At 37.2% G+C, this 20470-nt stretch overlaps 1 protein-coding gene across 2 annotated transcripts in view; it reads right to left on the minus strand.

Annotated features, from left to right (window-relative positions):
* Positions 1-14079: 14079 nt before the first annotated feature.
* The window catches only part of cdk5 (cyclin-dependent kinase 5), a 190006-nt gene continuing 183615 nt past the window's right edge, over positions 14080-20470 (minus strand). The window contains exons 11-12 of one of the 2 annotated variants that reach the window (XM_039753250.1): positions 15232-15312; positions 14080-14971 (exon numbers count right to left, since the gene is read on the minus strand). In XM_039753250.1, coding sequence (XP_039609184.1) covers positions 14885-14971; positions 15232-15312 — 168 coding nt within the window. In that variant the 3' untranslated portion in view covers positions 14080-14884. Of the gene's footprint in view, positions 14972-15231; positions 15313-20470 lie in introns of those variants that run through there. The other variant, XR_005633748.1, reaches the window with a different exon arrangement.

Raw genomic sequence — 20470 nt, forward strand, 5'->3', positions numbered from 1 at the left:
ACAATCACCCCACTGTAAACTTGCACTACAGTTATAATATCGCACAACCTGGGCCACTTTATAAAGCGCGGATTTACATATGATGACGATATCATTTTTAAGGTGAAATGCAGCAAAATATGTTTGTTAAATTATACACATAAAACTTTAACTTCATTTAAATAATCTATATTCTTCACTGGGAGTGTCGTGAAGGATAGAATAATTAAACATGTACTACGAAGATATTTCAATGTTCTTTAAACGCTTTGAAGAATCGGCGCTAAGCTTACAGATGGCTTAACTTCTATTACAGAGCTGATTATGTGGCGATCGGTTACTTGGGGAAAGAAAAGCAAGGACTCTTGGGGCGGCCACGCCAATATATATTGAGTATAAAACAGAAAGAGAAAATAACAACACAGCTAAAACGCAGCGACAAATTTCGACAAAAGATAATGCTTGTCATGAGCACGAGGCTCATGAAACACATGTTTAATAATGTGCTTTAGCTCCTATCATCATGAAAATGACATCACGTATACATCTCAGTATTTTAGTTATTCAGAGAGCTGTAATATCACAAATGTAATGGACTCTGTGTCCAGTTGGAGGAAGAGAGCCAGTTTAAGAAGCAAGTAGTGATTCACACACATAGATCACATACAGTAGAAGATCAAATACAAAACAAAGCATTTAACGTGCTACTTTAATTACGATGTAATTTTGAGAAACTGGTTAATTAAACGATTTTAAGATGAAGTTTATAATGTTCTACTAAATGACAAAATAAACTACGTGATTAAAGTGGAAAATTCGAGATTAAAGTTGACATTTCGTGCTTTTTCCCCACCGTGTGCCTTTTTTCTCTGTACCCTAATAAACTTTTATATGACACTCAAACAGTGGGCTTACAACTCTTCTTTTCACGGCAACTTTGATATGTGACTTCTTTTTTATTTCTGGCACTGTGCGATTTTGTGAATGTGAGCTTTCAAGTTTCTCCAACACGCTATGTCACTCGATCAACTTCATTTTGTTGATTATACCACGGTTTATTTGAACAAATAGTATGTTTTTTCCTTTGCCTCCACTTGGTATTCACTGAAATTCTTATATTTTCCCCGTGCTTTTCCCATTGTCTTTTCACAGAAGGCTGCGCTTAAGGGCGATTTATATTGATTTGCATATTCAAATAGGCGTAATTCTGGGAGGATTTGGGGCGTTACATAATGTGCGTGCACGGGCGTTAGTTTTCACGCTGATCGGGATTTATGTAACGAAAGAACGTGGAAATTGGAGTACGCACAGATTCCTGCATCTGGATTTTTCTGTGCGTAAGCACATTTCGGCTTTTGTGCTTACGCCATGTTATAGTGTGAGTTCTACGCACGGTGTTATACATGAGGCCTCAGGTCTCTAGAAACCAACCACCATTAGGTATTTATACTGGATTTGTTAAAAGATAGGAAAGACTTTTGGTTAAAAATTTCTGGCTAGTTTTTTGATATTTCTTTCTATTGTCACCTTTTCTTACTTTGTTCTATGTTTCTGTAAATTTGGTATTACAATTTATCTTCTGTGGATGCTGATGTCTACTTACAGTCATATGAAAAAGTTTGGGAACCCCTCTCAGCCTGCATAATAATTTACTCTACTTTCAACAAAAAATATAACAGTGGTATGTCTTTCATTTCCTTAGAGCATCTGAGTACTGGGGTGTTTTCTGAACAAAAATTTTTAGTGAAGCAGTATTTAGTTGTATGAAATTAAATCAAATGTGAAAAACTGGCTGTGCAAAAATGTGGGTACCTTGTAATTTTGCTGATTTGAATGCATGTACCTGCTCAATACTGATTACTTGCAACACCAAATTGGTTGGATTAGCTCATTAAGCCATCAACTTCATAGACAGGTATGTCCAATGATGAGAAAAGGGATTTAAGGTGGTCAATTGCAAGTTGTGCTTCCCTTTGACTCTCCTCTGAAGAGTGACAGCATGGGATCCTCAAAGCAACACTCAAAAGATCTGAAAACAAAGATTGTTCATGGTTTAGGGGAAGGCTACAAAAAGAGGTTTAAACTGTCAGTTTCAACTGTAAGGAATGTAATCAGGAAATGGAAGGCCACAGGCACAGTTGCTGTTAAACCGAAGTCTGGCAGGCCAAGAAAAACACAGGAGCGGCATATGCGCAAGATTGAATGGTTACAGACAACCCAAAGAGCACCTCCAAAGACCTGCAAGAACAAGAACACCAGATAGATGGTGTATCTGTACATCGTTCTACAATTCAGTGCAATTTGCACAAATAACATCTGTATGGCAGGGTGATGAGAAAGAAGCCCTTTCTGCACTCACGCCACAAACAGAATCACTTGTTGTATGCAAATGCTCATTTAGACAAGCCAGATTCATTTTGGAACAAAGTGCTTTGGACTGATGAGACAAATATTGAGTTATTTGATCATAACAAAAGGCGCTTTGCATGGCGGAAGAAGAATACCGCATTCCAAGAAAAACACCTGCTACCTACTGTCAAATTTTCATCATGATGTGGGGCTGTGTGGCTAGTTCAGAGACTGGGGCCCTTGTTAAAGTCGAGGGTCGGATGAATTCAACCCAATATCAACAAATTCTTCAGGATAATGTTCAAGCATCAGTCAAAAAGTTGAAGTTACGCAGGGGTTGGATATTCCAACAAAACATGACCCAAAACACAGTTCAAAATCTACAAAGGCATTCATGCAGAGGGAGAAGTACAATATTCTGGAATGGCCATCACAGTCCCCTGACTTGAATATCATTGGAAATCAATGGGATGATTTGAAGCAGACTGACCATGCTCAGCAGCCATCAAATTTAACTGAACTGGAGAGATTTTGTATGGAAGAATGGTCAAAAATACCTCCATCCAGAATACAGACACTCATCAAAGGCTATAGGAGGTGTCTAGAGGCTGTTATATTTGCAAAAGGAGGCTCAACTAAGTATTGATGTAATATCTCTATTGGGGTGCCCACATTTATGCACCTGTCTAATTTTGTTATGATGCATATTTTCTGTTAATTTAATAAACTTAATGTCACCGCTGAAATACTACTGTTTCCATAAGGCATGGCATATATTAAAAGGAAGTTGCTACTTTGAAAGCTCAGCCAATGATAAACAAAAATCCAAAGAATTAAGAGGGGTTCTCAAACTTTTTCATATGACTGTATGTGTGTTAGTATGGAAATATATAACAGAATATTAGGTATAGCATACTGACATATTAATTGTTTGAGGGCTTATTTTGTTTTTCCCATTTTGGCGCAAAAATGCTTTCACACATAAATCCAGATGAAATATTTATTTATGATAAATGTTACTGTGTTTTATAATCCATAAGCCTCTAAACTACACTACACTCTACACTGCTTAGTTTCATGGTATTTCATCGGGTATCAATGTAGTAAGGATAAAATCTATTTTTTCACTTCGTTAAATAACGCTTGTAATATTTAAGTGTTTTATTTAGATAAGTCATAGTTTTTAAGTGAATAAACTATGTGACCAAGACTGTAAATATATTATAGAGCTCATAACTATCTGCATTTAAATCCAACATTTCCAACATATCCAACATCTTTGGATAAAATTTGACAGGCAGGTGATGGCATTACGCAGTCTGGGGGAGAAGCACCAGACAAGGCTTACAAGATGAAGAAACATTAACCATTTTAGAAGACATTGTGGGCCAGTTTTGGGATGGAGGATGATTTCTTGCCCGGAGGCTGTTTGAGGAAACAGCTTCTTGCCCATTTCGAGTCCACCATACGTTAGGAGGCAGTGGTCCTCCTAATGTGTCCCAGTTTGGACACCAGCAGGGGTAAATTGGAATTGGAAGTCCAGAAGTGCAGCCCTGTCAGCGTCCCCGGGTACTGTTGGGGTAGGACCTGCCTGGTTTCCATATGTCCTGGAAGTGCTTCCAGGAGGACACACACTGTAGAACCTGGATGTGTCGGAGTCGGGCGACACTCAACTGGAGGTGGAAGGAGAGAATTTGTGGTTATTTTGGTGTACTCTGGCGATTGTCTGGAAAAAATGTTGAAAACAAGTAAAAGTCTTTTACTCGAACACAGAATTGCGTTGTGCAATATTGTATCTGCGATTTGTGGCTCATTTTCACTCCCTTGATGTTACATCACACTCCATGTGGAGCATTCTCTTCTTATCTGTACTTTTTATCTACCGTCTGTTATTGTGTTATACAGGTCAACTCGTTTCAGAATTAATCTTTGGTTTGTGACTGTATCAATGGCATTTTGAAAGTCTAAAAAGATGACGTTATATGTTTTGTTCTTATCAACTATATTCCATTTACCTGTTCTTAAAAATCAAAAACATTGGTTTGGCAGAATCTTCCGCCTACAAAACCATGCTGGGTGTTATTTAGTTTTATGGAAAATTCTCTTCTAAGTGCCTCAAGAACAGTTTAGCTCCTCAGATATCGTAAAGGTTCTATCTTAGACTAACCTGAAAAAATTTCGACAATGGCGTAGTAAGATATAAGCTGCAGCTATTTATAGAAGATCAGGAACTTTGTACAGGGGCAAAAGCTCCTTTATCTGATATGACCTGAGGGCATTACACAGGGTACGATATGGACCTCTTGTTCAGTATCAACATGTAAGGAGGGCCAATATATTGTTTCCTTTGCCCTGCACTTCGAGTTTCAATGGCAGGAAATCCCTAATGTAACTGAATGGTATGATATTTCCATACCTTTGTGCCACAAAGTGTCAATCCATTTTGCAGTGTGAGCTTATCCCTTCAGAAACAAAAGTGCTAAAAATCAAGAAGAAGCTCTTTTGATGAGATAGGTCAACTATTCAAGATAATGTTACTTAACCATTATCAGGTTATGTCTGTAGAAACTGTGGCTTTTACCTTTATCATGTTGATAGCACTTTCATTATCATGACATGTAGCAAATGGTTACTCTGCAAACTCAGGGGTGGGGAGGTGTAAATAGAAAGGTGTGTCAGCTACAAACAGCTAGTCTGCACATTTGTAGAGTACATTAAAAGTGTACCTCTGAAACTTTAGCAGCATTTGTTGCAGACATTATCAAGCACTGTGTTAAAATTTCTTAAGAATGGTGATTAGCAGCAGATGACTTCACCAAAACAGGACATTCAAAAATAAAATCACAAACATTTTACAAGCAAAAACTAATACCAGCATTTCTTTATAAAGTAGCACCAGTTTTTTCTTGGAAACAAATGAACAGTGGAGTTCAACCTAAGGAAAAACAGAATATTATCAGCACCCAGCTGCCTTTTCTTTCAGATATATATAACAACTTGCTGCTGCAGAAAGGCAAGGGGTATAATTAAACACTTGAGCCATCCTGCACTGAACTACCATGCTTTTCACTCCACCCATTTGGGAAATGGTCATTGGCATTTGCACCAGTAGATTTAGGGACAGCATCGACCCACAAGTCGATAGGTTGCTGAACAAATATTGTAACATAACATTGTATTATACCAATAAAACAATGAACTACAGAGAATTTAATCTTTTTTATACAAATATAAAACACAAAATAATTAATAAGAATAAATATAACAATAATTTTGAAAGAAGACTAGTGAAGGAAGCCATCAAGAGACCTATAACTCTGAAGTACTTGCAGTATAAGCAACAGTGGATGGAGACTGAAGAGATTGGACCGGGTGCTTCACCAGTTTCAGCTTTTTATGGGAGAGGGGCAAAGAGAATGCCATACTGGTGGCAGTATTATGCTGTGGGGATTCTTCTCTTCAGCAGGTCCTGAAAGACCTGAGAGGGTAGAGGAAAAATGAATGCAGAAGAAGGAAATTCTGGTAGAAAACCTGACACAGCCTACAAGAAACCTGTACGGAATGCGCATGGCGAAAGCTGTTGATTATTTACTGGAATAAGGAAATGTAAGTAGAAATACATAGTGAAGAATGAAAGGAAGGTCAAAACTAGGAAATCAATAGAATAAATCAAACAAAACCAAAAGAGTAAAGACTAAGACAAAAATCAAAACACTCAGATCAAAGTCAAAGAAACATAATGTTAGGGCTTACTTGAATTGAAAGCTAACAAAAAAAAAATAAAATTGTCTGAAACATCCAGAAAAGTGAAAAAAAAAAAAAAATCCAAGGGGATGACATTGCATTGATATCCCTTAACCTGTAATGTCATGCCTTCCATGACCCCAGCTATCACCCACAACAATCACATAACAAGTCTCAAAATGGTGGGGTTCATTGAAAAAAAACAAGATGATGGCATAGCCGAAAAACAATTAACATAGGTAAAGACACATTGACTCTGAAAATAATTTATACATTGTTTTTGAGGGGCTTTTGAGACTTGGGATTCTACTGGTCAGGTTTCTTTTTTGTTTAAAAGGAATCACTTAAACAAAATTAAATCATGACAAAACCTGCACTTTGGGAGAAGAAATTTTGTCTTCCAGCAATACTAACCCTAAGCATAAATCCAGAGTTACAAAGGAATGGCTTAAAAGCTAAGCAAAGTGAGCAGGTCTTGCCAAAAGATGGGCATAATGCTGCCACAATATCTACACTTTTGTGATCTCACCACATTGTCTGGAAGTCAATGGCTTAGCATGTTTAAGCATGCATTGCTGTATGGGTTGTCGGATATCTGCAGTGTTAATAGTGCTGTCTGGCTTACTATGCATCAATGCCTTCATCCATTTGTCTGTTTTATTCCATAGCTTGTCAGATGTCAATGGAAGATACAAGAGTGAGCTCCTTCTTTCTCAGAGGGCACACAGCATGCTCTTATTAGTTATTCCTAATACCAGAGTTTGTCTTTCAACTGCTCGTAATCACAAGTAACAGCTTTCTAACTTAATTTAGTCACAAAGGTGTCTGCCGTTTTTCCTTTCTCCTGCTTGAAGTAATCTAAAAAAGAAAATTATTGAATGTAACAAATTCCTCTTAAAAGCAGCCAAGATGATGGTGGTATCCTTTCTTTGTTCCGCTATCAAGTGTAGATTATGTCAGTAGAAATGACAGCACTCATTTCTTGTCTCAAAATAGCTGCTTGCACCTCTGGGGGTTCTTGTGCAGTCCTGAGGGTGAAACGAAAACAAAAGAACTCTACTAAAGAGCTCAGAGCTCTGAAATAAAAACCTTGTCAGCATGCACCTCATTGATGTATACACATATACTGCCTGCCACTTGGCACCATGACCCCTCAACAGCAGGCATATCACCATGCATCATTTTTAACAACATGCATGAAGATACACACCTGATGGTCAGACTCTTCTTAAAGACATGCTAATTGTCTTTACATTACCCACCTTACAGTTGTGCTTTAAAGTTTGTGAACCCTTTAGAATTTTCTATATTTCTGCATAAATATGACCTAAAACATCAGCAGATTTTCACTCAAGTCCTAAAAGTAGATAAAGAGAAACCAGTTAAACAAATGACACAAAAATATTATACTTGGTCATTTATTTATTGAGGAAAATGATCAAATATTGTATATTTGTGAGGGGCAAACGTATGTGAACCTCTAGGATTAGCAGTTAGTTTAAAGATGAAATTAGAGTCAGGTGTTTTCAATCAATGGGATGACAATCAGGTGTGAGTGGGCACCCTGTGTTATTTAAAGAACAGGGATCTATCAAAGTCTGCTCTTCACAACATGTTTGTGGAAGTGTATCATGGCACAAACAAAGGAGATTTGCTCATTAGCCTGGAAAAGGTTACAAAACCATCTCTAAAGAGTTTGGACTCCACCAATCCACAATCAGACAGATTGTGTACAAATGGGGGAAATTCAAGACCATTGTTACCCTCCCCAGGAGTGGTCGACCAACAAAGATCACTCCAAGAACATGGTGTTTAATAGTCGGTGAGGTCACAAAGGACCTTAGGGTAACTTCTAAGCAACTGAAGGCCACTCTCATATTGGCTAATGTTCATGTTCATGAGTCCACCATCAGGAGAACACTGAACAACAATGGTGTGCATGGCAGGGTTGCAAGGAGAAAGCCACTGCTCTCCAAAAAAACATTGCTGCTCATCTGCAGTTTGCTAAAGATCACGTGGACAAACCAGAAGGCTATTGGAAGAATGTTTTGTGACCAGATGAGACCAAAATAGAACTTTTTGGTTTAAATGAAAAACGTTATGTTTGGGAAAAGGAAAACACTGCATTTCAGCATAAGAAACTTATCCCATCTGTGAAACATGGTGGTGGTAGTATTGGGTCTATTTTGCTGCATCTGGGCCAGGATGGCTTGCCTTCATTAGTGGAACAATGAATTCTGAATTATATCAGAGAATTCTAAAGGAAAATGTCAGGACATCTGTCCATGAACTTAATCTCAACAGAAGGTGGGTCATGCAGCAAGACAACGACCCTAAGCATACAAGTTGTTCAACCAAAGAATGGTTAAAGAAGAATAAAGTTAATGTTTTGGAATGGCCAAGTCAAAGTCCTGACCTTAATCCAATCGAAATGTTGTGGAAGGACCTGAAACGAGCAGTTAATGCGAGGAAACCCACCAACATCTCAGAGTTGATGCTGTTCTGTACAGAGGAATGGGCTAAAATTCCTCCAAGCTGGTGTGAAAGAATGATCAAAAGTTACCGGAAACGTTTAGGTGCAGTTATTGCTGCAAAGGGAGGTCACACCAGATACTGAAAGCAAAGGTTCACATACTTTTGCCACTCACAAATATGTAATATTCGATCATTTTCCTTAATAAATAAATGGCCAAGTATAATATTTTTGTCTCATTTGTTTACCTGGCTTCTCTTTATTCACTTTTAGGACTTGAATGAAAATCTAATGATGTTTATGCAGAAATATAGGAAATTCTAAAGGGTTCAAAAACTTTGAAGCACAACTGTATATGGTGGATACACGGCTATGTATATGTGTTGGCATTTAACCATTGGCTTGATTATGCCTTACTTTGGCTCCTCCTCAGCATCAGAAGAAAGAGGAATGAGTACAGACATATATACCCACATTTATGTTAATTCATCCTGGTTGATTACAAGTGAACTTGTACTATACAGAATGCCATTGGTGTACTTTTACACCAAAAAAGACTAGGGGCCTCATGTATAAATAGTGCGTATGCCCATTTCCATGTTCATATTGCGATGCATAAAAACTGAACTTGGAGTAAAGCCATGCACATTTTCATGCCCAGGTCAAACCATAGTGTACGCAAGTTTTTGGCTTGGTTTTGCAAACTGGCAGAACCCAACGTCAATGCATTGCTACTGTTCCAGTGTGGTTTCCCTTTCTTTTTTAGATCCACATCCCTGACGCGGCTTTATCAAATACACTGAAATTAACCGCATATTGTTTATTAATTTAAGACATCTGATTGTAATTAACCTCTAACAATATAATGGTCCACAGAATGGCGAAACTATTCCAAATACCATAGCTGCTTTAGTGTTGTTCCTCTCAGTGCACCACTCAGACTATTTATCCCACTGTATCTGAGTGTGGAATCACAGCTCTACAGCAGCTGATCGGAAAGAGAATTATCAGTATACAGTATCAAGCACACGCTGCCTCAGCCATGCGCACAATCTATTGAACTGCTCTCATACAACAAACGCTTCTGAGCCTTTCCTGTAGTGACCTCGTGGTTCAGAAACAGTTTCATCCCAAGAGCTCTAAATGCACACAATCAATCCATCAAGTGCTCCGGGTAGAACAGTTTGTACTGATAAGTATAATTACCTCTTTGTAAACTTCTGATACAGTTATAATATTGCACAACCTGAGCCACTTTATAAAGCGCGTATTTACATATGATGACAACTGGCTTCTAAGTTGGTTTAGATTTCCAAGAGCTATCTTCTTAGAGCTCTTGATATCATTAAGATGAAATGCAGCAAAGTATGTTTATTACATTATAGATAAAATTTTAACATCATTTAAATAATCTATATTAATAATAATTAAACATGTGAGGACATGGTGAACAGCGGTAGCGACGAGCTGGCGCCTCGTTCAGGGATTGTTCCTGCCTCACACTGCATGCTTGCTGGGGCTGACATGAACCTGGAGAGATAGATGGATGGAATAATTAAACATGTACTACGAAGATATTTCAGTGTTCCTTAAAAGTTTTGAAGAATCTGACTTCTCAGCTTACAGATGGCTTTACATCTATTACAGAGCTGATTGTGTGGTGATTAGTTACTTGGAGAAAGAAAATTAAGGACAGGAATTGGGGGTTTGTATGTTTAAAAGTGACAGTACTGCTGCAATAAATTATTTCATTGAAGGTCGCGCACGGAGCAGCAAGCATCTTGTAGGAGGCTGGAACAATCTCTGGATGGGGCGCCAGTTCGTCACTATCGCTGCGCCACCATATTCCCATGTTTAATACATGCTTTAACTCCTATCATCATGAAAATTATATCACGTGTACATCTTAGTATTTAAATTGTTCGACAAGCCGAAATATCACAAATGTAATGTATTCTGTGTCCTGTCGGAGGAAGAGAAAGCCCATTTATGAAGCACGTAGTGATTCAGAAACATAGAGCAAATGGAAGAACACATACAGTGGTGTGAAAAACTATTTGCCCCCTTCCTGATTTCTTATTCTTTTGCATGTTTGTCACACAAAATGTTTCTGATCATCAAACACATTTAACCATTAGTCAAATATAACACAAGTAAACACAAAATGCAGTTTTTAAATGATGGTTTTTATTATTTAGGGAAATAAAAAAAAATCCAAACCTACAAACCTGGCCCTGTGTGAAAAAGTAATTGCCCCCTGAACCTAATAACTGGTTGGGCCACCCTTAGCAGCAATAACTGCAATCAAGCGTTTGCAATAACTTGCAATGAGTCTTTTACAGCGCTCTGGAGGAATTTTGGCCCACTCATCTTTGCAGAATTGTTGTAATTCAGCTTTATTTGAGGGTTTTCTAGCATGAACTGCCTTTTTAATGTCATGCCATAGCATCTCAATTGGATTCAGGTCAGGACTTTGACTAGGCCACTCCAAAGTCTTCATTTTGTTTTTCTTCAGCCATTCAGAGGTGGATTTGCTGGTGTGTTTTGGGTCATTGTCCTGTTGCAGCACCCAAGATCGCTTCAGCTTGAGTTGATGAACAGACATTCTCCTTCTGGAATTTTTGGTAGACAGTAGAATTCATGGTTCCATCTATAACAGCAAGCCTTCCAGGTCCTGAAGCAGCAAAACAACCCCAGACCATTACACTACCACCACCATATTTTACTGTTGGTATGATGTTCTTTTTCTGAAATGCTGTGTTCCTTTTACGCCAGATGTAACGGACATTTGCCTTCCAAAAGTTCAACTTTTGTCTCATCAGTCCACAAGGTATTTTCCCAAAAGTCTTGGCAATCATTGAGATGTTTCTTAGCAAAATTGAAATAAGCCCTAATGTTCTTTTTGCTTAACAGTGGTTTGCCTCTTGGAAATCTGCCATGCAGGCCGTTTTTGCCCAGTCTCTTTCTTATGGTGGAGTCGTGAACACTGACCTTAATTGAGGCAAGTGAGGCCTGCAGTTCTTTAGACGCTGTCCTGGGGTCTTTGTGACCTCTCGGATGAGTCGCTCTGCGCTCTTGGGGTAATTTTGGTCGGCCGGCCACTCCTGGGAAGGTTCACCACTGTTCCATGTTTTGCCATTTGTGGATAATGGCTCTCACTGTGGTTCGCTGGAGTCCCAAAGCTTTAGAAATGGCTTTATAACCTTTACCAGACTGATAGATCTCAATTACTTCTGTTCTCATTTGTTCCTGAATTTGTTTGGATCTTGGCATGATGTCTAGCTTTTGAGGTGCTTTTGGTCTACTTCTCTGTGTCAGGCAGCTTCTATTTAAGTGATTTCTTGATTGAAACAGGTGTGGCAGTAATCAGGCCTGTGGGTGGCTACGGAAATTGAACTCAGGTGTGATACACCACAGTTAGGTTATTTTTTAACAAGGGGGCAATTACTTTTTCACACAGGGCCATGTAGGTTTGGATTTTTTTTCTCCCTAAATAATAATAACCATCATTTAAAAACTGCATTTTGTGTTTACTTGTGTTATATTTGACTAATGGTTAAATGTGTTTGATGATCAGAAACATTTACAAGCTACATGATTTAAGTGACATTTCGAGCTTTTTTTCCCCCACTGTGTCCCCTTTTTTTTTATTTTCTCTGTACCCTAATAAGCTTTCATATGACACTCAGACGGTGGGCTACAACTCGCATTTTCATGGCGACTTTGATATCTGACAACTTTTTTTTTTTTTGGGCACTGTGCGACTTTGTGAACTTGAATCTTTATTTTGCAAATGTGTCAATCAGCACTGGCAGCAACCAGCCTGCTATCCCATCCCCCACTGTGGCAGCTGAAGTTAAGTCAGATGCAAAATTTTCAGAGCTGAAGTCTGTTTATCTGGGAGTTAGGTGTCTGGAATCGTATAGAGTAAATAATATATCATTGTTCAGAATACATACATTTTATGTGTGTTCAATGTCTGCAATGATCTGTGTAAATGAAGGATGACAGGAAATGCGGGACAACAAATGTTAAACACATAACTAAAAAAACTTTTTTCATGTTACAGTCATAATTGACAAAATGTTGATGTGAAGTATATAATGTGTGAAGACTAAAGTCCAAATATCAAATAAACACTTTCACAAAAGGCAACAAAACAATTGCGCTTTAATTCAAGAATATAACCAAAGAAAAAGAAAAATTTCAAGTTACAAGTAGACCCGTCCACTTGGTTGGTGCAGAGGTAAGGACTGCTGCTAAACAATCCAGAGGTTGAGGATTCGATTCTGGGTCCTCGTTGCATTTATTGTTTTGAGTAGTGAGCTACTGTTATATAATAAAAACATACATTTGATTTGAGTCTGTAACAGCCAGTGTAAATTTATGGTACTTGGAAACAGTGCTGAAGGAATAAAAGCTGACACACAAAAACAGCCCAATCTTATCTTCTTGTTGTCTTGTTGAGCAAACAGGCACCGCAGTGTCTATGGTGGAAGCTACTTCTCATCGCACACGGACATTCACATCAACATGTCATTTGAACATTTGTCATTTTTTTATTCAAGAATCCAAGAATAAAACTGAACAAAAAAAAATTGTTCAAATGAAATGTTGATATAAATGTCCATGTGTGAGGAAAAGTAACATCTTTTAAAAGTACCATAAATTTACAAAGTATGCTACAGACTCGCATCAAATGTATGTTTTTGGTTTACGATAATAATAATAGGTCACTATTCAAAGTGCTAAATACACAGAAGATTTGGGATTTTAATCTGTTACCTTGCCATTGCTAAACTGTAGCTTATCCACTGTGCCATCTGCACATATCTGTGGCAAAGCAGTGTTACCACTGTGTTCTATAGTTCACAAAGAATAAATAGAGATGGTTTTCATTGACAAGAAAGATGTTAAGACAAAATGCACTGTGCATTAATGAAAAAAATGTCACGATGAAATTCATCACTGACATTAGAAATGATTCAGTGAAAACTTTGTTAAAAAGATGTCAGTTTACAACTCCCAATGATGTCAATGCTTGAAGAAGCCCTTTATTTTAACCTCACCCAGGATTTTGGATTGAGCAATAGTATAATACATTTTAGTTATTAAAGAGCTATGTCTAAATTATATGTTTAGGTATGTTTAGGAGATGAAGTCTATATATAGGTATAATATGCTGCCTGTGTTTTTACAGTGTGAAGGGTCCTGTAAAAATGACTTATTGTTTATACTGCTTTCTTTTTTTAATAATATTTATTATTATAGCTCCAGTTACTGTATTGCCATGAAATATGTCATGGTTTAAATAAACTTTTAATTGCCTTTGCTAAAGTAAAAAAACATTTAGCGCAAAAACATTCAATGAAACATTTTTAGGTTGGAGAATTGCACTAAATTATGCTGTCATGTGCAATGCCAATTTTTGTTTCTATTCTCATACTCTTCATACTTATAAGGTATTTACACACAACTTACCTCAAATTATCAAATTGAAAAATGATGCACATAAAAACAGCAACCACACACAATGTTTTAGTCACATTTATGCCAATAGTATAACCTAACAATTCAAAAAATGGTAGCAATGAGGCAAAACAGAACATATTTCTATTTCACATTTTATGATTTTCTGTTGACATTGGAGATACTATTGCTTTTAGTGGTTTTGAGGGAAACAGATTTTTCTTATTTGGCATTACTACTTTATATACAAGCACTTTAGCTTTAAAACAGGTATCCTTAGAAAAGTGAAATTAAGTACATCATCTAACAACCACCCCCCACCCTTTATCTCAGTGGCCTGTATTATTAATCGCTTTTTATCCAACATTGTTTGTTGCTACTAATCAGCTGCAGTATAACAAAGTGATTTCTTAAGGTTTTAATGTTTTACAAATGTTGAGAAGTAGAATGCATGGCATATCTATGCATGTATATTATACACGGAATAATATATACTGAGAGAGACAGAGATATTATTAAAACAAAATTAACAAATTTACATTTCACATAATAAATAAAATAATCCATTAAATTCACAAACATTTTGCCTTTTCATGTCAGTAAGGTAAAATTGATATTTTCACTATATTTGTCCCTATCTAACATTACTTTTCTAGTTTCAAGAGGTGTGAGTTAATGATTGTATGTATGTCACACCTCTACACTAACAACTGATATTTGAAATTATATAAAAATGTATACCATTGAGACTTTGTATGTGAAAGAAAACAAAATGCTGGCTCCTGGTTCAAGATTCATTTCCCAAGCTAGAGAGAAAACAGCTGACAAATGTTTAAAAAGCTAAACTTTGATGTAAGATCCAAAAGATATTTATGGGGGACAGAAGTCAGAAAAGTATGGATGTTGTAAGGACTCTTCTGCTGAAATCCTTTGAACAGGGTTACACTTCAATAGGTTCTGCAAAAAGAAAACATAAATGTAAAACTTAAGACTGCTGTATAAGACTAGCAGCAAAAAGAAAATAATAGATCAGGGAAACATCTCTTTAGACAACAAGAACTCAAAACACAAAAATAAAAACAAAAAAGGTAAATATTTACTAACATTTCAGAAATACATGCACAAGCATAAAACCTAACAAATATAAGACTGTTTATTATATCATAGTAAGCTATAAATGAAAAAACTTAACAGATCCAATTATTAAAACACTTAACCTGTAGCAAATCCCGGCCAGTGGCACTTAATTTTGGAACAACATTTACTAGAGATGTGGCAGCAGGGTACATTGGGTAGGGCTGGAAAAAAAAAAAAAAACAAAGTCTGATTATAGGTCTGCTCTGACTAAGTTAGATGGCAACTATATTTACAGCTACTAAAACTTAATTCAAACAATAAAAGAAATAGCAATTTCTGGTGGTCTTCAGAAAATAAATATATAAAAATAAATGACAGTGCTGGAAGCATTTTGTACATCAATAAAATCACTAGTAACAACAACAAATGATGTGTTAGTCATACAATTGTATTATGAAATTTTAACACATCAAGGAATTTAATCTAGTTCAGTAAGAAGGCTTGTGAAATGCATATTAACAAATTAAATTAAGTTGTGAACCATAAGTTTTTCTTAAATTATATTAATGCAACTTTTGGTACAGCAAAGAGAAATTTCCACAAATATAATTCTGTAACAAAGTACAAAACCTTGCAACATTTTAATACACAGGCATACAGATCCTTGCATCGATGGTTGCCAGATGTGGAATTTAACACTAGAATTACCAGAGCCAACGAAAAAACTTGTAAATCCGGCCAACCTTAAATCCCTTCGCACCTCTCCGTCAGCGTCTTTTGTCTTCTAAATGTGTTGATAAGCCCAAGTAGCCTGCTATACCATTTAGCCCCCACCCACCCAGAAAGGGGATGAAGTTCTCCATGTTTCTGCTTTGATTGATTACCTGGGAGTGAGCTACTGAGAATTGTAAGGGGAAATAATTTGATGTGTGTTTTGTGTCAAAACAATCTATGTAAACACAACATTAAAACAGAAATGTTTTTCATGTTTTAGTAATAAATAACAAAATCTAGACATGAACTGTATAATTTGTGAAGGCTGATGGCCAAATATTAAACACTTTTACAAAAGGTGCAAGTACCATACAACAGCTTCCATGGTGTAGCGGTAAGATTCGCTGACTTATAATCCGGAGGTCATGAGTTCGAAACTGGCTCCCCAGCAAATTTACCGTTTTGAGTAGTGAGCTGCTCTTATTATTAGTATTATACAATAAAAACATACATTTGTGTCCAGAACAGCTGCTGTAAATTTATAGTACTTGTAAAAGTTGGTATTTTTTTTTTTAACTTTTATGTTCTCAGTCATGATCATGATACAACACACACCCCCCCACCCCAGATCTGACTGGTTACTTTTTATCTGAAACTGGGAACAATTGCAGATGTGGTGTTGTGAGACAATGGAACTGGAAATTCTCTGATATGGAGGGATAAAAGCTGACACACAAACGCTGGTGAATCTGCCTTCTTTATATCTCACCTTCACTTGAATTTTTTAAATTTATTTTTTATTCAGGTTTACTGAGTGTTCCTGCTCACGCTGAATTAGTATGCAGCTTATGGTCCATGATGTCAAAGCCGCACTGACAAAAAACAGAGACATGGGTATATATGATATTTGGAATAACTAATGTTATGACCGGTATAGTACATTTCGGAAAACATTGTGGCACTAACGCAACATTATTCATATTATTAATATTCATTCGTACGCCTTCTTGCACTTGCAATCAGTGCCTGCGTTTTTTTTTCCGATCTTGTCAGTGTCCACTTTTGGGTGCATGGGGTCTTTCTTTTGTACTACAAGGACATGCAGAGGAAGGAATAGTACAGAGAGGTCAGTCCTGCGCTATATGCAATCATCAGATTCAAATGTTAACAGTTCCCATGGGGGGATGGGGGAAGTGCGCAGGTTCTTTTCTGTGGTTCAGGATAAGTGCTTACTGAGTGCCCTTCCTATACTAGTTTTATCCAATGTGAGATCTCTGAGGAACAAAACTGACAAACTTAATCTTCTTCTCACCAAAAGTAAAGATTATTTTCTCTTTTCAGTGTATTGCTTTGTGGAGACATGGCTTAATGTATCAGTTCCCAAGTCCGCCTTAGAACTGCCATGGTGTCTGCTATACAGAGCAGATAGAGACGCAGATCGTTGCAACAAGTCAAAAGTCTGTGGAATCTGCTTATACATTAATAAAAACTGGTGTACTGTCTTTTCCATATTATTGAAGTACTGTTCCAGCAATCAGGAACTTTTCGCTTTTAACTAAGTCATCAGTGGAGTTTACATCACGCCTGACATGTACATGAATGAAGCCCAGCAGTAGTTTGCAGATTACATCACTAGAACAGTCATTCAGATTCCCCTATTATAGTGATAGGCGACTTTAATAATACAAACCCAACCATTGAACTTCCCAGATACAAACAGGTTTTAAAATTCCCCACTAAGGATGGGAAGACTTTGGATCACTGCTGCTGTGTCATAAAGGACACATACAGGGCTTTACCTTTACCAGGTAATTGTGACCATGTTATGCTACAGTTGCTATAAAGAAAAATTAAAATTAGTTAATACCAGTAAAAAAAAAAAACATTTGTTCATGGACTGATGAGTGGGTTGAATCATTATAAGATTGTCTAGACTGTACAGATTGACTGAAACTGTTACTTCTTATATCAGCTTCTGTGAAGAGGTTTGCATTCTCGGCAAATTAATTGTGATTTCTAACAATGGATAGAAGCGGTTCAACAAAAAACTAAGGAATCTCTGTCAGGTGAAAGAAAATGCACATACAACTAGTGATAAGGATGCATACAGACTAGCCTGACTGACTAGGTGCAACAATGCAATCAGATATGCTAAATGAAAACACAAAAATAAACTGGAGCTTCAGTTATCAGCAAATAACAGCTCCTCTGTATGGAGTAGCCTTCAGTCTGTTACTAATTACAAAAGCACATCTTGCTTACTCAGATTCATCCATACCTGACAAACTAAAGTTCTATGGCAGATTTGAACAACAAAGTGCTGAATTTCAACAATCGCTCTGCTCCTCCAGCTTTGAAGTGTTTTTAACATCAGCCAACATCTTCACAAAAGCCTCACTCCTCTTCTCCCTTTTCTATCAAAGAATACAATATCTGCAAGCTGTTTTCAACACAGAACTACAAAAAGTCAGCCAGTCTTAATTCTGTTTCAAACACTGTGCTAGGCAGCTCGCTTCCCTCTTCACAGGCATCTTTAACCAGTCTCTTGTGCAGTGTACTGTACTTGAACACTTTGACACTAGAATCCCTAAAGCCTAAGGAAATAGTTGTAATGCTGGGCCACTTTAAATTCCCTCACATCTCCTCATCAGCGTCTTTGTTATGCAAATGTGCAAATCAGCACTTGTAGCAGGCAGCCTGCTATCCCTTTCCTCAACAATGCAGCTGAAATCAAGTCAGATGCAAAATTTTCAGAGCTGAAGTCTCTTCATCTGGGAGATAGGTTTCTGGAATTGTAAGTATTCCAAATAACAATATATTATTTACCCTATACATCTCATGTGTGTTCTGTGTCTACAACCATCTGTGTAAATGTAGGATGATAGAAAATGCAAGGCAAGAAATGTTGAGCACATAACTAAAGCAAACATTTTTTATGTTATAGTAATAATGACAAAATGCTGCTGTGAAATGTGTAATGTGTGAAGACTGAAGTCCAAATGTCAAATACACACTTTCAGGTGCGATTTTATTAAAAAAAAATAACCAAAGAAAAATAAGCTGTCCAATGTACATGTTGCAGTAAGTCTGTAAAAACTGAAGCCCAAATATCAGTCAATATGAAGTAAACATGTCAGCTTGGCTGGTGCAGAGATAAGAACTGATGTCTCGTAATCAAGAGGTTGCGGGTTTCATCACAAGTCCTGCCCGCATTTACCATTTTGAGTACTGAGCTGCTATTACTATTATGTAATAAAAACATACATTTGATTTGAGTCTGTAACACCCGGTGTTAATTTTTGCTACTTATAAAAGTTAGCTTTTTTTTTTAAATCCAGTTTTATTCTCTCAGTCGTGTTCACGTGGTACAACGAACTTGCCTCTCCCTCTCCGATTTGAAGGTGTTTTATCTCCGTTCTTTTCACAAGAGCAGTGATGACCACAGTTGGTGCTGTGTTTGATACCTGGTCAGAACAATTTGTTGTATCGGCAATCAAAGATACAATACCCCTTGACCACTATCAGGTTATCATGCGGCATTTGTGCTTTGACAACAAAGATACCTGTGCACAACGTGTGAAAAACAACAGATTTGCTGCGATCTCTGATATCTGGCAACATTTTGTTGAGAACTATATTTTGAGTTACACCCCAGGGCCATATATTACCGTTTATGAGCAAATCTTTCCAAAGTCTGTTTTCCTTTCTTGTAACACATCTCAACCAAGCCTGAGAAATTTTTATTAAAGTTTTGGACCGTGGCAGATTTGGAGGTAAAGTACATAGGCAATGCTACTCCTTATTTAGGAAAAGATCCAAGTTGTCCCATGGGAGAAAGACTTTGAGACCGAGGTCATAAAGCTTATGGAGCCGTTTCTGGACAAAGGCAGAACCGTAACAACACACAACTTTTTCATGTCGATTACACTGGCTAATAGACTGCTGCACTGCAACACAACTCTGCTTGGTATCATAAATAAAGTGGGAAGGGAACTTCCACCTGCAGCTAATGTCACTTCAGTATGCAAGCAATTATCCATGCTAGTGTTTAGATCTGGCAGTACCACACTGACAGTGTATTAGCCCAAAAAGAAGAAGTCTGTCTGCATTCTCAGTACCCTGCACCATAACGTGGAGATTGGGCAAGATCGGGGGAAAAAAAACTTTTTTAAATAATGACATTTTCATGCATGTATAAGAGGCAGAGACCAATTTGATGCCATTCAAGTGGTCACTGGAATATAAAATAACCACTTTCTCAAAGGTATAACAAAACAAGTGTGCTTTAATTCAAGAATAAAATTGAATAAAAAAAAAATTAAAATGAGAAAATACCAAGAAGACACGATTCACCAAAGTCTGTGTGTCTGCTTATATCCCTTCAGCAATATCTTTTACAAGCACCAAAAATTTACACTGGGTGTTAGAGACTCAAATCAAATGTATATTTTTATTACATAACAGTAATAATAATTGCAGCTCATTACTCAAAATGGTAAACATGGGGAGGACCCAGGATCAAACCTGCAACCACTTGAATTTCCTTTTAGGGCTTCCTCAGACATTTCTTGCTTTTTTTCCCCTAATCTAAAATTGATTTAATTCTTCGGCAACTCGGCACTACACAACTGCCTTCTATTTCATCCTAGATAAGTACTGCTTCAT

Source organism: Polypterus senegalus, chromosome 5 (assembly GCF_016835505.1).
Source record: "Polypterus senegalus isolate Bchr_013 chromosome 5, ASM1683550v1, whole genome shotgun sequence".
Taxonomy (NCBI): Eukaryota; Metazoa; Chordata; class Cladistia; order Polypteriformes; family Polypteridae; genus Polypterus; species Polypterus senegalus.